An 18,156-nucleotide genomic window follows, 5' to 3' on the forward strand; every position below is an offset into this window, starting at 1 on the left:
GTGATCCATCAGTTGATTATTAATCATTACCATCCCTAGTTAAGGAAAAATAAATATTATACAGACCAAAAAATCCTGGTGGTGGTCCAAATGTTAAAAAATATAAAAAAGCTTACAGCCTTCACTGTCCAGCTGTGTTGTCCACTTTCCCACATGAAATGTGGTGGTGTGATATTTCCTGAAGCCATTGTGTCTCATGAAAAATGAGCTCGGGTAGTTGAGGAAACTGTTGGCAGACACACCTCAGAACGTTATGTCCTTCAATGTGTCACGTTCGTGACGCTTAAACTCCTGTTTCCATTCACTCTAACTTTGTGCAGCACATTTCAACAGCAAGGTAATTCAAAGTGCTTTACATAAAACATAGAAGGCCTTAAGACAAAATGTAAAAGGAACATAAAGCAATGTAAAGAGACATTTCAGCACAATTAAAAGAGTTAAATAGAAAGTTAAATAACATAAAACTGGAAAGTAAAAGTTACAGTGCAGTTTATGAAAGACAGAGGCAAACAAAAATCTTCAGCCTTGATCTAAAACAAAGTGAGAGTTGCAGCAGACCTGCAGTTTTCAGGGAATTTGGATGCTTGTGGAACTGAAACGTTGCAGAATGGAGATAAAACTTGGTGGCCACACAGACAGTTCAATATAAAAACAAACAACTGAAGAATCCAACAAATAAATTCCTTGCACAGTGACCTAGGAGGAGCTAAGTAGGTGGGGGAGGGAGATGTTTTGGGAAAAGGTAATTGGAAGCTGGGAGGAGGAGTCAGAGAAAGTCAGACGGAGCAGTTTGGTGGGGAGCAGTAACTCGCTGTAAACATCCCAGTGAACAAAAAGAGCTCAGGATTCAGGTGGTTAAAAGACCCAATTGTTCAGAGAAGGAGGAGAAAACGGAGAAAGAATCCAAGAATGAAAATTCAGTCATTATCTACTCGCCCTCAAGCTGATTGAAGGTCTGGTTTAGTTTTTTGGTCCACAAAACACTGGAAACACAGAAAAACAAGAGCTGCAGAATCTCCTAGACAACATCAGTGAACAGTGACCAGTTTTCAAACGTTAAAAACTGAAAAACAACACAAAACGCCTCCATACTGCTCGTCTGCTCCAGTCCAGGTCTCCTAAAGCCCCAACATGCCAAGCTGACATGAAAGTCGTCACTTTCTCCACGTTTTCAGTGTGAATCTTCACTGTAGATCTTTAGCTTGGAGTCACGTTCGTGTACGTGTGCAAATTGATTGTAAAGGTTGCAGACTCCTGCTGTGGTGATCGAAAAGTAAACGAAAATAGCAATAAACTGGAGTATAAAAAGAGTTTTTAACTGGTCATGTGATGAGAGGATGTCTCTGATTCAGCTCAGCAGGTGATTAATCGATCGATTGATTGATTGTTTGTTCACATCACTTGTTCACTTTGTGGTTATTAATCATAGCGACATGTCAAAATGTCAGAGGAGATTAATAAACAAGAGCCGTGACTCATCCTGTGGCTGTGATCTGAAATCCATTTATGTATAAACAGCGCACAGTACAGTATATATAATGGATGACTACGCAGCCTCCGGGGGGGAAACCCTGCAGAGCGCTGTCACTCACATGTGACAAGGGGATGAGGGGAGGCGGCGTCCTGCACATCTCAGCAGGAACAGAAAATGAGTTTGCAGGATACGTGCAGAGAATGGACATAAAGTGAACCGTGTAACACTGAGAAGATGAGCCGGGCTTTACGACACACACAGCAAGAAAAAAAGTAAACTAACAACTAAACTAAAGTAAAGCAGATAATGCTGAGCTCAGCCTGAAATACACAAACTCCTCCCTGCACCGCAAACTGTGTTTAATCCCAGGGAGAATAAAGTTTATGCACCGTCATAGGATAGAATAAATAAAGGTGCAGGAGTGAATTACTTTTTAACAAACTGCCAGAACAGTCATAAGTGATCACTCTCATGATAAATACCAGACTAAGAGTTTAATGCAGTGTAAAATTTAGTTATTTATTTATTTACAGCAGTATTTTTCTGTAAGATAATAACCATCAGTGGTCTGATTAGAGCTGCAGCTACGTTGTGCTGTATTTTCTCTCGGTGTGCACAGCTGGAAACAATCTGAACTGATTGTGGACGGTGAATCGGTTCCAGGAACACGTTCCACTTTGATGAAACTAGTATCGCCATTTTGAGCAGTCTTGAGGATGTTTACTTTATACAGTTAAAAAAGACTATTAGTTACATAACTGGGTTCTATTTTAAAGTAAGATCAGCTAGAACATCATGTTGTGCTGTTGTAGCAATGTGGTGAGAAAGGTCTGTCTTCTTGTTTTAAACAGACCCAAACTTAAAAAAAAAAAAAAGCCAGTTTGTGTTTTTGCAGGGAATTAAGTGTTGTAACTGTTTCTTTGCAAACTTTCCAGAGTCTTGATTGGAAAATTGATTCACCACTTAATATCTATCAAATACTTTAATGTCTGTATCAGCAGCCATGTATCCTCCTCAGCTTACTTAACATACTTAACGGGTCAAAAAACCTTTGACATCCTTAATGTGAGCATAAAAAAACCTGAGCAGAAACGCCAAAAGTTGGTATCTTCCTGTTTCCCCCTCCTCTTCTGCATCCCGTTGTGCCTCCTTCTGCTTATGTTGATGAACCAACTCCTTATAAAAACATCATGATGGCTGGAAACAAGCATTCATTCACATTTTCTCCTGCAGATTTTCTCAAAATTCTGAGATGCATTTAACTATAGTTTTCAGTAACTTCTGCTATTTAGGGACGAGGTTGTTCTTTTTTCCCACAATGGCCAATGGCAGGACTCATAACTGCAGTGTACATGCAGTGTGTCAGACTAGGTGTTTGCAGTACACTATTTAATTTGACAGTAGTGAAAATGAAATTGTGTAGGAATTGTTAAGCCCAATCAAAATTAAAATTTCTTAATAATCTTGGAATTGATCTTTAATTGGGATTGGATCTCAAGACTCAACTCTAGTGCTAAGCTAAGCTGATTGGCTCCCACGCTTACAGAAAGATGTAACATTGGTAAGGACCGTCTCATCTCACTCTTGGAAAGTGAAATTCACCAAATGTCCTGTATCATTAGTATCATCAGAGAGGAATGGAAGGTGCACAATTTGCATTTTTCACAGCAGACGCTTTGACTTGTCAGAGCAGTAAGGCAACGTAAGAATGGCTCTGTTCCATTCAAGTGTCCCAGTAAGACTTGACAGCGAGCCAGCATGCACAAGACAAGGAGCCTTAAAATTGAAGCAGCTAAATGGAATTCAGTCATCATTCATTTTATTATTTATACCGGTGAAAAAGGCCTAAATTAATTAAAGATGTCATGTCAGGGCGGTGTGTGAGTGTGCTTTGCTAGAAGAGCCTGCAGGACCAGTAGAGCAAAGACGAAAAAAGTCTCTGAGAAATAAAATAAAAATAAACTCCATGACACCACCTTTTTTCTTTCTGAGTACAGCTGGCAGATCTCCAAGTGGATGTCGGAGGGGAGGTGGTGCAAAGCCGTGTCTTCAAACAGTGTTTTGGCCCGGCCGGTGTAAACGATTAGGTCCTTCACTGAAGGTGATTTACATCAGAGGAGCTGAGAGAGACGCTGCGTGGAACGAGGGAACGTCTGCATGTCAGGGAAGAATTAAATTAGAGGAACTGACTTTGACGAGAGCCTGAGAGTCGTGAGATAAAGATTTCTTTTTCTCTGGTCACCATCAATACAGCAGAGCAGACAGCAGCTTCTGTCTTCTGAAACAAATGGACATCCAGATGAGTTCCCCCTGGATGGTTCCTGCCTAGAACCATTTGTTTCTGAAGGATCTTTGACTTTGTCAGGGGTTCTTTGGGGTTCTATTAATAACCATCTTCATTCAAAGAACCCGTAATGTAAAAGGGTTCTCGGTATGACCTTCTGGGTGGGTTCTAGATTAAAACCTTGGGGTTATCAATAGTACCCCTTTGGTGGATCCTACATCAAACCCTTGGAATATAAATGGGTATTTGGGAGAGCCCATTGGTTGGGTTCTATGTGAAATCCATGTTATATAAAAAGGTTTTTGGTAGAACCCCTTGGATGGGTTCTAGATAAAACGCTTGGAATATACAAAGTTCATTGTTAGAGCTCCCTGGGTGGGTTCTCGATTAAAACCTTGGGGTTTTTGATAGTACCTACTTGGTGAGTTCTAGATATAAAAGTGTTTCTAGATGAAACCCCTATAAAAGAGTTCTCGGTAGAACCTACTGGGTGAATTCTGGATAAAACCCTTGCAATATAAAAAGTTTTTCTGGAAGAACCCCCTGGATGGGTTCAGCTTCAAACCTTTGGAAAGTAAAAAGGTTTCTCCTTAGAAATATTAAAAGGTTCTGCAGAGAACCTCCTGGGTGGGGTTTAGATGAAACCCGTGAAATAGAAAAAGGTTTTCGATAGAACCCTTTCCGAGGCTTTCAGATAAAACTCTTGGAATATGAAAAAGTTCCTTGTAGAACTCCTTAGTTGGGTTCCAGATAAAACCCTTGGGATATACAAGGGTTTCCGTTAGAACCCCCTGGGTGGGTTCTTGCTAGCACCCTGAGAAGGAGCCCCCCAGGGAGGGTTCTGGGTGGAACCACTGCACCATGGAAAGGTTCTCCTTTAAAACCTCTGGGCTTCTGAGTAAAAACCCTTCCCAGATTGTTGCAGCTGTTGTGTGTTGACATCTTTTCTTTGTTTTTCGATGGTTTGTTGGAGAGACGAGAGATAAAATAACGTTCTCCGCCTGCAGCCTGTTCTGTCTCCCTCTGGGACATCAGAGACGTTGTGTCTCTAGCTGTTCTGACCTGCTCAGGTCACGTTCGAGGCATCATAGAGACAGAAGCTGCAGGATTTTGCGTTCGAGCGTGGCCTCGGTTCTGTGACTCATGCTCTCAGCTCCCTCTGTGCAGCAGGCGGGTTCCTGTGAATGATGTGAAGCAGCAACAGAAAAGGAGCCACAGGTCATTATTTCACACACTGGACAGACGGTATTGAGTGTGATTTGTTGTAAGGCCTGTCAGACCTCTGTTGATGGGTTTGTGTGTAATGGCTGTTGAAGATGTGTCATTTATTGAGTTTCCACTGTGCAGAACAGCTGACTCAGGGAAAACATGCTGCTCGTGTGCTTTCAGGCAAATAGTAAAGAGTTCTGTTTTTTTTTTCACACAAGACAAATAGCTTTGAGACTTGATAACTTTGTCTTTCCTTGTGTTTGTGCAGTCAGCTGTGGGTATAAGATTGTGAAACTTGTGTGTCAGCTCATGTAGTTTTCATCCTTATCAAAGATGTTGCCAGATGTTTTCGGGTGTTCAGGCGTGACTTTTTCTCAGTATTTTGCATATCTGTGTTTTTGTTGCACTGACACATGTAGAACCTCTAAGAATGCTTTTGGAACGTGTCCTCGTCTGACGTGCTATTACAGGTTTTAAAGATCTTCTTATTCAACTCTGTGGATTAAAAACAGATATTTTTTTCTAAGAAATCAGTATTTATGTATTGCATCTCTGCATATTTTGCATCTCTCTGTGGTTGTTTTAAGTCTCTTTGTGGTCATTTTACATCTTTTTGTTGTTGTTTTGAATGTCTGTGGTCATTTTGCGTATTTTTGTGGTTGTTTTCAGTCTCTATGGTTGTTTTTCATCTCTACCTCACTAGTATTTGCATATTAAGACATTAGATGCTACTAGGAAAACTAATTCATGCATGTTGGGTTTTGTGCAGGTTTTCCATGCATCCCTTTCGTAGAAGACATGCAGGTTAGATCACATCTGCTCCTTTAAATGCAAATATGTCCAAAACCTGTTTTATCCTCATTTGAAAATTAAAAAAAAAATATGCAGAATAGCTGCAGTCTCATCAGATTTTCTTAGACAGAAATGTAAGAGAGAATTCAGCTTTTTTCAGGTCAGTATTTTCTGCCTCTTCTTGACTGGCCTTAAATCTGTCTGTGACCCGAGGAGACTTCTCTCCTGTCCTCCTCTCATCGTACCTTCAGCCCAGTCTGTCAGTCAGGCTTACTCCACTGGACGAGGATTATAGTCAACTAACCAACCAGCAGGGCTCCTCCTCCTCTTCCCTCCCCCCTCCTCCTCACCTGTTGCTCCCTCTTTCATTCAGCTCTGACTCCTGCTGCATCACACTCGCTCCTTCTTGGCTGCAGCTGTTTTTCTTTGGAGATCCTACAGAAGTTTGTTTTTCTGCCAATCTGGACTAACCTTGGACGTATCCTTGGTTTCTCTCTCTCTGCTATGCCTCTCACATAGCTGCTCTATTTTAAACAACCCTCTCCCCCCAGTCCCCTCCTCTCTCCACCATCGACCGCCTACCGCCTCACCTCGTCTGTATTATCCCCCCTGCGTCCTCTTCGAACCCTGGATCTCTTCGTGAGAGAGGCCCCGGTGGCAGAGTCCCGTCAAGCGATTCGAGAGTTACTTCGCTGTGCGTCTTGCGATGACTCCGTCTCCTTCGCCTCCACGTGTGGACGGCTGCTGTCGGTGAGCATCAGCGCCCTGTTCGTGATCCCTGTCTGAATAATGTGCAGAGAGCTCTGCAGATGAACACAAGTGGGATCAGCTCAGTCTTTGTGTCTTATGATTTGAAGTTAAGTAAAAAATGTATGAGGTGACGTGTGACTGCTGCCCAACATGAAGTAACCTTTGAATTTTTTAGTTGAGTTTTACTGATATTATGCAAAGTGAAAGTCCTGAGCGCTTTGCAAAATCATGTTTTTATCCAAGCTGGTATAGTTTTAGTTGAATTAACTCTTAAAAATCTTTTCTTCTGACTTTCCAGCAGCTAAAATTCAGACAAGAGAAGAGAGGAGTTGTTTAAAACATTCATTTGTTTATCAGAGAAGCCTTCAGTCACTACTGTGTTCCAGTTCCAGTGTTTATTCAAGAACTTTAAACTTTACATAAGTACGATTTTGAGACTCCACTGCAGTTCAGATGCAGATATTGTACTTTTTACTCCACTGCATTTGCTGACAGCTTTTGCAGATACAGATTATAACCATAATACAAAATATAATCAACAAATAACATATGACATATAATTATTAGGGATGTGATGATACCAAAAACTCAAGGTACAACAATAGCACAATAAAAAGTCTAGAATATATATCATGGTATTAATAAACAAAGAAAATGATGACTTGAAGAATAGTCCTTTGCTAAATAATAAATCAGATATGTACAGAATTTACTTAAAGTGTATTTTGATGCTGATACTTCTGTACCGTTACTGAAGTAAATTTATTTATTTATTTTAAAATTTGATATCATACTACTAAAAAACTAATACTTAATACGAAAGGGAAAAGTCACTCAACAAAGGTGCACAAAATTTGCTAACTTTTGTACTTGATTTATTTATTTTATTAACAACTTGCACAAAGTGAGACACTGAACAAAAAGACTGAACTGAACTGAGGTCTTGAATGAAGACTCAGATCATTTTTAGCGTCTGTACTTTTCATGCTATAATTAAGTACTGATGTATTGATACTTCTGACAACCTTTCTTACTACTACTTTAATTGAAAGTCAGGATGCACATTAATATCCACGTCTTCCATATTGGCTTTGAATTAAACATCTTATTGTCAGTGTAATCACTGCAAGAAGTTAGAGAAGAACAAAGAGGAAAAAAAAACAGTCAGCAGCAGTTTTCTCATTTTGTCCAGTGAATATGCAGTTAGGTCATCATGAGAAGAGCTGCTAGAATTATGTTTTAGTTCAATGCAGGAGAGACTCGATGTTCTCGATGTTAGGTGGAAAAAGTATGTGCATATACTGGCAATCAGACAAAATGAGTTTGAGTTTCTGCAAAAACCCAATATTGTCCATGCCATATTTCAACCTTTAAGGCAAGAGTAATAATAGTAAAATGTGAAGTGTGGTTGTATGAGGAACTTTTTTTTTACCTACAGTTCTGTAAATGGCGGTCAACTTGTCCACAATTTGGAGAAGCAGCAGGTGTACTGCAGTAGGAAGCTAAGCAATGTACTGCTGCAAAATGTATTTTAGACTCCTATGTGTGACTGTTTTGAGTTGCTGTTAGAGGGACTTTACTGATGGGAAATCACTGTTATATAAGCCAAATATCACTCTTCCTCCATACCAACCAAACTCCATAGGTGAAATCAGTAATTTTACCTCGCAGAACACAGGTCTTGCTGATCTAGCACTGCCTCAATTTGTTAGCTTGTCTGTGTTAGTGTGTGACTTTGGTGTTTTAAAAGGTTAGTTCAGATTCGCCAAAGTCACAAAATAACTCAAACAAACTAACAAATCGAGTCAGCAAGGTAAAATTACTGATTTTGTCAGTGGAGTTTGGTTGGTTTGGAAACAGTGATATTTTGATATTTTGTTTCCAATCAGAAGAGATAAAGATAAAGATAGCATACATTTAAACTGATATTAATTTTTTTTTGTAGGTGTCTTAAATACAGTTTGTTGCTGACCCTGTCCACATCAGTACATCGCTTAGCTTTCAACATCTGGCAGCTCTTCTGCTCTGAGCCTGCTGGCAGCTTCCTCTGCCTTTCGTTTGGAGTATTGATCACTGCGGTCTGTATTGGCAACAGTATTGATGCTAATGGGCCCTTGAGGTTACAGCTTCACGTTATGGACAACTCTGCTGCTGATGTGAAGAAGACATATGTTACCCTCATGTATTCAGCTCCCTTTAGTGGTTTTATTGACTCATTTTCCAGCCCCTCCCCTGCCTGGGTCACTAATCTTCACCTGTCTCTGATTATGTGCTTCCTGACAGACCAATGCTAGTTTGTCATGTTTTTTTTTTTACATTTCACACATCGAAATCACGTTTCTAGACGTGGGAAAACATTAAACATTTGCTGCTTCCAGCTTCTCAACTTACTGCTTCTGTTGTATGATAATATATATGATATATTATCATATTACTCAGACCTGGGGCAAAATTTCCCCTGCAGTTATTTAGGTTTTCTCAACGATGCTGTATGAGTCGTGTCGGCTTTTCCACATTAAAAGTTGAAGAGGTGGTTGGCTCCAGGCTCCAACACACATTCAACACCTTTCACTCATTTAAAAAATGATATTTGTTTAATTAAGGAGCTCAAAAAAGTTCCAAACATAGCTCTAAATTATCTAAATAAAGCAAAGAAATGAAAAATCAAACAAATCTAATCTAGCTCACACTACAAAAACAACATGAAAGAACAGTTAGCGGCATCCGACCTACTGCTGTAGTTATTTATTTGCTTCAAATGAGGCTCAACATTCGCATGGTTTCTCTTGACTGTCTCTCAATATTACAACATTAGTACAACATCATCCCAACCTGTGGGTGGAGCCACATTAGCTGCACAGCATGCTAACACCAAGTTCAACAGGTGAACCCATGAAATAAACACTAAAACTTAAAACTGAAAGCTTCCAAGTTTGGCCCTCGCTCTGCTTGTCAGAATGTTTTAAGGGATCGAGTCTATGCAGCATCTCAGCTGTTCCTCTTCTGACACAGACCTCAGATGTTGTACCTTGAATCTGCTGGAGTCGCAGCCGCTGATGCTCCTGTTATCACTGGGACCACTTTGGACTTGACCTTCCACATCTGTTCCAGCTGGGATCGTCAAATCTATCTATGTCAACTGCCTTCTTCTGCTCAGTCACTGCTGTCTCTGGTTGGTTAGCCTGCCACAGGTTCTTAGCTCTGTTGCTCTCAACCATTTTTGGTGGTGTGTCCAAACAGTACCTGTAGATATGCCTGTGAATATTCTCATTCATCCAGGTCATAGTTATCTTAGGGCATTAAATCGAACGCGACTGGACTGGTAAAATTGTCTGTAGATGTTCCTGTACTCTATCCCATCCCCTTGGTTATGCCTCTCAGTGTGCACTAGCTCAGGTTGCATCTTGCAGTCTGCTCTGGGGCATCTTTGCACAGCCTGCACTGTGACTCCTCCTGCCTGCTGTGGCAGACCCTCACCTCTGTGGGTCTGATGCTCAGGGCCAGTTCTTGTACTGCCATGATCAGATCCTCCAGGCCGACACTTTCTAACCACTGGCAGTATTTCTTGATGTCGTCTCAGGGGGAAACATCTTCCTGATGTACTCACTGATGCTTCTTGTTTCATCCTGGATCGTGGCCCTGACATTCACCAATCTTTCCCTTCTTTTTTTCATGAAGAATCAGAACTGTTCATAGTTTTTGATGTCACATAGATTTGGTTCAGTCACAGCTGTGGAACATTTAATCCTCCATCTTTGCTCACTATATCTGAGCCTGTCTAACCCTCAGGCGTGCACAAACTACAGCTTATACGATCCTCTTTTTAAAATACAAAAATGTAATATTTTCAGATTTCTTTTTGCTATTGGACATGAGAAACAGGTAATTATCAGCTGCAGCGTCTCTATTGAAAATAATACCAGCCACTTGCTGTCACAGCTGGTGAAAAGCCTGAATCCTCCTGACGGACAAAAGACTCGATCCTTGGCTGCGTTCACAGATGTTTGCATGAACACAAACACACAGTCCTAAAATAAGAGTGCATGAGTATAGCTGATGGGATTGTGTGTGATCTGGTGCTATTCTCAGCTTGGTGCTTCCTGATTTTACCTCCACAAGACAGTTAATCCTCTCTAAGCAGCTTGTTAACTCTGGCAGCCCGGTGACTCCCAGAATGTAAACTCCTCGACTCAGCCTGGGACGGCGTTTGTGGCAGGTTTGGCTGCAGCTCTCATGCGTTTCCCCCATTCATACCTGCCAGGTGATTAGACATAGAGTGACTTCAGACAGCATGATTCAGAGCCATGATGAAGCAGGAAAGTCTGCCTCAACGTGTCACCTCAGGAGCACCACACTGCCGCTGTCTGCTACCTGTCCTCTGACTGGGACACTTTCAACAGGACTTGACAACGCACATTTCGTCTATTTTTGTTTTTCACAATGAAGGAAAAAAGACGACAAGTGCAGGAAACTGACCTCATGCAGGCTTTAACACAACTATATCTGAAACTATCACAAATGAAATTAAAGGAAAAGTTCAACATGTTAGCCTAGCTTAGCATTAAAGGGATAATATGTAACATTTCTGCACTAAAATGACTAAAAACTCATCTTATGTTGTTTAGTACACCTCTAAACCTCACTAATCAGCCTGTTTTATTTTGTTTGTTTAAACTGTACGCAAACAGAAACGTAACAACGACAGATTGTGGTCTTAGGTGGAGTTATCCATGGGTGGATGGATAAACTCCTCCCTCTGTGTACAGACAAAACAAACATACAAACTGTTAATTATTGAGCTTTACAGGTGTTTGTACATGTATTTCTGAATGTTAGAACCAGGCTAGCTGTTTCCTCCTGCTTCCAGTCCTTATGTTTAGCTAAGCTAATGGCTTTATATATTAAAATAAGTTGTTGTTTATATATTTAGTTTGGGTTATAAATAAATTTGGAATAATTGGTAGGGAATCATAGGGCTTACTTCTACCTACTTCTCATATATAGAGAATTAGTGCTTAACATGATGCCAGCACAAAATGGAAATTATCGTTAACTTGCTAACAGAAATTAGCATTGCATAGAACCAGGCTAGCTGCAGCAATGATGCTGCTGAAATAAAACTCAGAAGTACTGACTGACTCGTGCAGTGTTTTTGGAAATATGACCCATGATATAGAGACTCTAGAAGTGTATGATTCAACTTTTTCCCATGTTCTGGTGTTAAAAAAGTAAATAAAAAGCGCAGTAAATCATAGTATAGAATCGCTAAATTTGTAAAATCACTCAAGGCACCGAAGTATCGTGATAATATCCAATCAGGATAGAAGAGTATCGTCCCAAATCTAAAATACATCATACAACCCCACTTCAGATTCACCAGCTTTACAAAAACATGAGACTAAATAAATGGTAATGTTGCTCTGATGGTCGCTAACATGAGTCAAAACTGCTTTAAAAGATGGTAACTTGCAGTGTTTTCAGTTATGTAAAGTTGACCTAGAACTCCTCATCCTCTCCTCCTGTTAGCATCATTCTGGTCGACTTTATCTCCTTATTTAACCTCCTCGTGTCTGAACTGGACTTACCCCACTTGTCAGAGACCACATAACATTTCAACAACCCTCCACCTCCACCGCCACCTCCTCCTCACACAGGCAGACTCACTCACTCACTCTCTCTGCTCCTCATGTTACACAGGACGGTCTCACTTATTTTATTAGCCTGTTTTCACTCGCTGCCCAGAGGAGTTTCCGCATTTTTCAAAATGCCCGAGCAGCAGAACCTGGCACACTTCAAAAGTTTTCAGCCTCAGGAAGTGAGTTTCATAATGTGTGTAACTGATTCCTGCAGCAGGCAGAGAGGCTGATATGATGCTGCAGAAGGTTCTCTCTGTTCTTTATAAGAGCCATAAGCTTGAATTCATGCTCTTGGCAAATTATGTAATTCTGTTTTTGACTGGAAATGATGGATTTAATGTAATTTTGAGTTTTATTCTGCTGGTGGAGGTGAGAGGAAGTGACAAGAAGATATTTTGAGTTAATTTAGTCTCACATACAGCTTCTAAATCAGATTTTTGTTGAAACGAGAAAAACTAATTTTACCTCCAGAGAGAGAGAAACCAAACTCAGTCAGATAATTTATCATTATTTGTCTAATTTGTATTTTCCTGGTGTTTATGTCCTGTAGCTTCTACAGATGAAGCAGATACTGTATATGAATATAGTTTGTTTCATCTCACCACAGTTAGCAGTGGTGGAAAATTATTAAGGATATTTAAAGGAGCAGCATGTAGGATTTGGAGGCCTCTAGTGGTGACCTCCCCTCACCCTCCCCTTCCAGGCATGTAGGAGAACCAAGGAGTGTTTGTTTTGTCTGTTCTGGGCGACTGTAAAAAGAGGAGCAACACCTTCTATAGATAAACGTCTCATTCTGAGGTAACAAAAACACAACAACCTTCAAGATAAGTGATCAGAAAAAAATTGCTTCTCTTCAGCATCGTGATTCTTATTCCTCTCAAAAGGTACTTTTACTGCAAATAAAAGTAATTTTTATTCAGGAGAGTAATTTTGCATTACTTTTAAATATTAGCTTTATTTTTCTTATTAATGCAGACATTAACATTAGGAAGCTAGTGTTAGCTAACATCATAGTTACATAACAATAAAAATAAACTCTGCACCAAGTTCTAAAACCATTTTGAAAAGACTGAAGCTGAAAGCTGAAATCAGAGATTTTTTTTCTTAAAAATTGATGTAGTAAGATGGCAGTGAATTATAGTTGATTAATAATCAATTAATTGATTATCCATTGCAGCTGTAAATCTTGCTCAGACATAATGTTTGTCTTCAAAATAAACCTTGATTCACTTTTTTTTTAAGCAAAGATGAACTTTTCAGATGAGAATATTTGGTGATTTTTGAACCAGTATCAATGAAATAATTTCCTAGAGGAGGAAAGAAACACATTTAGGGAGCTGGAATTACAGAAAATTTGGACTTTTTTCTTTAAAAATTATTTAAATCCATTAATCAATCATCAAAATAGTTGGTAATTAATTTAATATTGATTAATAATTGATTCATTGATTAATTGTTGCAGCTCTAATGTCACACAGAACCTTACAGTTTTCTTATGTGTCCCTAATTACCCTCTAATGAAGTCTAATAAGGATGTAATATTGTTTAATAAAGAACATATTTCTTTTTTTTTCAGCTCGTTACATCTTATTCTGTGAAATAAAGTGAAACCAAAATACATTTTATAACTCAGAAATGGGCAAAATAAGTCCTGAAAATGTGAAAATGGAGACTTTTACAGTAAAATAAATTGAAAGTCGTAGTTTTATGGGCTTCTGTTGTGGATTATCTTCTGTGTTGTCAGTGCATCGACCCACTGGCTGCTCTCTGTGCGTTTTTCAGAAGTATTAAAGTTCTCTCTGGACATCTGAACTGTGATGCACACAGTCAGCTGAGGCCTCTCCTCATATCCCACAGCCATAGAAGTGTTGTCCTCATGTATTATCACATTATACAAGTATTGATCAGAGCATCTCTGTAAGTGGATATGTGTGTGTTGACAGGATGCTGAATCCCCAGCGGAGTGGTTCTCCTGCATTAAAAATGATGTACGGAGAGATTAAAGTTTAATTAACACTGTTGCTTACATACGAGCAGGAGGAGATTTTACTGACAGATGTAGAATCAGGTTTTCTAGATTTTAATAATCGCAGCAGGTGAATGTAAACGTGACTGATACGCTCTGGCTCGCTGCGTTCATACATACTTATACAGGTAAACAGTTTGTCAGCTGTTGCTTTGTGCTCACATGAGGACGCCAAGATTCAGTTTCATCAAAATAAGGAAACCCAGGAGGAAAGGAGTGAAGGAGAGGAATCTGCTGCTCATTTTAGGTCCATTACTTTGCTGATGTTCACTCTCCAAATCTGAGGACAGACACGATGATATAAGAGAAGATTATTTTACAAATTCATGTTTTTAGATTTAGCTTTTTTATCATCACTGTAGTTGCTTCAATTCCCTTTATGGTCATTTTGCGTCTCTCTGTTGTTGTTTTGAGTCTCTGTTTGGTTGTTTAGAGCCTTTTTGTTGCTTTTAGTCTCTGTGATCATTTTGCATCTCTTTGTGAGCATCTTCGTAGTTGTTTAGTCTTTTTTTTGTCACTTTGTGTCTCTTTGTGGTAGTCCTGATTGTTTCTCTTTGTAGTTGTTTTGCATTTCTTTTCCATCATTCTGCACTTTGTGGTTGTTTTGTGTCTGTGGCTGTCTGCAGCTTTTTTGTTTGTTTCGAGTCCTTGTTGTTTTGCATCTCTGTTTTCAGTCTCTTCATGTTCATTCTGCATTGTGTCTGTTTTGTATCTTCATGGTCATTTTTTCGTCTCTGCAGTAGGTTTGTGTTGTTTTGTTGTTGTGTCTTTTTGTGGTTGTGTTTCATCTCTTTACGATCGTTTTTTCTCTCTGCTTTCAGTAATCTATTTGTGGTTTTTGTGTTCTTCTGTGTTAATGGTTGAAGCTCATTAAGTTGCATGAGAATGTTGTACATCCTGTGTCAGCTGACAGATTTTAGCTTATTGCAAGATGAGAGAAACGCTTCTGAAATGTTTTGAAAGTGCTGAAAGTTTTTCTGGAAGAGGTAATGAGGCCATAATGCACTCCAGTGTGTCTGATAGTGTTGGGTTTGTGCATTGCCACAGCAGAGGTGATGCTGCTGCAGTAGCACTGAATGTTGAACAAGAATGGAAAAAAAATACCAGCTCAACAACACTCTGGTCGGATGGGAGGAAGCTACTCTCGTGTAATTTCCTGTTACTGGTCGCCCCTGGGACGAGTTACTGAGCTGAATTAGACACTCAGTCAGTCAGTGTTAGTAGCGTTGGTGCAGACACAGCTGAGAAAGTCAAGGCTATACTTCAGTGGCGGCTTATAGCAGCTTTTATTTCTATTAAAAATGTTGGTGAGTTTATTTTGAGCGTGTGGCTTGTGCGGTGAAGGAGTGATTGATTTCAAGTTGTGCAGTTTGTAACTGATGCGTCTTTTTTACCTGACAGGGTATGGGTGCTCAGTGCTCCGCGGGGGTCACTCCTGAGCGATCCACCCACAGCTCGGGGATGTACAAGCTGGAGATCGAGCTGAAGAGAGGACACAATCTGGCCGTCCGAGACAGAGGAGGTACAGTTCTATCAGTGTGTCTGATGTGCAATGCTCATTCAGACACTAATTATCTATACTAATCCAATGATCCAAAACATGCAGATTGACTGTGATTGTGCTTAGACTTTTCTAAGACTGGGTTGAACCAATAAAGATTCATTTAATCTAAGATTAGTTCTAATCAGAGTTTAGCAAATCTAGACTTAGAATGAGTAAATCCAGATTTAAAACTGCACAATTCAGAAGTTTAGTAAATCCAGTTTTATTGATGTAAACTGTGATGCTTGATTACCAAAATTAAAATAAATAAAAAATAGCTTTTGACTGTTCTCTATTCCTTAATAAAATGTTACATTGTTTGCGCATTCAAAAAATAGTTAACAAAACATTAGTGTTTGCTATTAAGCAAAAAAGTTAACAAAACTTTATGTTGTTTGTTAGTTAAAAAGTTAACGAAACATTAAACATCATTTGCCAGCTAGTTAAAAAGTTAGCAAAAGGTTACATTGTTTGCTGCTAGATGGCAAAATAGTTAACTAAACCTAACATTATTTACTAGCCAGGTAAAAAGTTAGCTAACCTTATAGCTATAGCTAGCTATAAGGTCAGTTAGAGCACTCATGATGGCTTGTCAGAGATCTCTCCTCCTTTGAGAAAAACATTTTGCCCAAATTGACATATCAAAATATGGCCAAATAATAGAACACTGAAAATGGACAACAGGAAGCTGAGGAAAAAAAACTCAGTCAACCTTTCAACAGTTAAACCTGGATCACATATTAAATTGTTGGATATTGGAGTTTAACTAAACCAAGGTTTAAGTTAATCTTATATTTTTAAAGTTAAATATCATATTTTAAAGTTCAATCATAATTTAATCAGGTTTAAAAATGAATCCTTGCTGGTGCAAAATACCAACCATAGAGTTTCGTGCAACCGTTGGCATGAAAATCATTAAAAAAAAGTGTGGTAAAATTTTCCAATAACTAATAAAGGGAAATCAGGGGGCCATGTTGCTTTGTCATACATAAACATAGAAAAGTTATTCAAAGTTTAAACAGGTCATGAGACCTGGGACTTGATGACTAGCGTGGTTTTCAGGAAATCAGTTTTTTGGTCAGTTTCAGAGTTTATAATGGGTGTGTATGAGGCGGAATGTTCAGAGCCAGAGTCAGTGACATCATCGTTAGAGTGGACAGCAGCTGTGAAATAAAAAAAAAAAAAAATCTCTTAAACTCGCTCTCACTCCCACAAATTTAACTCTTCATAGATTATTTTTATATCAAAACGTAGGAAAATTCGTGCTGGTCGTATACATGTAACTATAACATCAAACAGACTTACACATTAAGTGCATTTGAGCCGACAGCGTTAGTTTGAGAGTTCTGATCTGTTAGTAGAGTTGGCGGGTGAGTATCTGTCCTCACTGCCTCAGGGTGCATCAATCACCATAGCAACCAGTGACTCAGCAGTTGCTGGGCAGAAATAGACAAAGTTAATTGCGATTGGGTTAATTGAATGCCGAATTCTCAGTCTAATAAAAATATCTGTGGCTACTTTTAATGCAAATTTTTAGTTTCCTGTCCTTGTTTTTAATGGATCTTATTTTCTTTTTTCAGGCAGCAGTGATCCATATGTCAAGTTCAAGCTCGCTGGTAAAGAGGTGTTCAGAAGCAAAACCATCCACAAGAATCTCAACCCGGTGTGGGATGAGAGGACGACTCTAATAATGGACTGTCTGAGTGAACCTCTGTATATAAAGGTAAAGACTTGGAAACAAACACGCACAAAGCTCAGAGCCTTTCCACATGAATTTTTAATGAGCGTCTGAGACATGGTTTTATTTGCTCCTCTGCAGGTGTTTGATTATGACTTTGGCCTTCAAGATGACTTCATGGGTTCTGCTTATCTCTACCTGGAGTCTCTGGAGCAGCAGAGGTGCGTCTATATAATGATGTTCATGCCACCGTTTGATATCCTTTCTGTTTCCCCAGGGTTACTGACAGGCGATGCTCAAAGTCACCAGCCACTTTAGTGGTAAATCAATATTTTGTGTCTGAAATCTACCAGCCACTTTCGCACACATTTTGTGGGTAGCTTGTGCTAATTTCCCAGCCTAGCTAGCAGCGAGACCTTGAGGGGCGAGTGTGATCCTTGGTAGTCTTACTAATGTTCCAGGGTAACTGATCCAAAACAACCTGCTGAAAAGAAGTCATAACTTACATGGTCATCAAGTGGGAAAACAATTTTTCCTCAGTTTTCAAATTCATTGAAACACATCTACACACTTGAAAAAGTTAAACATGTTTAAAAACTTAAAAACAGCATTCTCCTCAGGATACACTTTGATGTTAAACCCCTGAAAAATTTAAGACACAGTAACATTGTACCATTGGTCGTGATCTGTTCTTCTAATTTATTTAAAAGGACGTAAACGATGGCAGGGGAAACATGACAAGCTAAGACACAAAGAAACAACAA

General features: G+C 39.4%; 1 protein-coding gene across 1 annotated transcript in view; it reads left to right on the top strand.

Annotated features, from left to right (window-relative positions):
• The window catches only part of mctp1b (multiple C2 domains, transmembrane 1b), a 32,776-nt gene that overhangs the window by 1,828 nt on the left and 12,792 nt on the right, over positions 1 to 18,156 (top strand). The window contains exons 2-4 of the mRNA XM_084746396.1: positions 15,573 to 15,693; positions 17,295 to 17,437; positions 17,534 to 17,613. Of these exons, the coding sequence (XP_084602522.1) occupies positions 15,573 to 15,693; positions 17,295 to 17,437; positions 17,534 to 17,613 (344 nt within the window). The remainder of the gene's footprint in view (positions 1 to 15,572; positions 15,694 to 17,294; positions 17,438 to 17,533; positions 17,614 to 18,156) is intronic.

The sequence above is a fragment of the Lutjanus erythropterus genome, chromosome 20 (genome assembly GCF_056507025.1).
Source record: "Lutjanus erythropterus isolate fLutEry1 chromosome 20, fLutEry1.hap2, whole genome shotgun sequence".
Taxonomy (NCBI): domain Eukaryota; kingdom Metazoa; phylum Chordata; class Actinopteri; order Lutjaniformes; family Lutjanidae; genus Lutjanus; species Lutjanus erythropterus.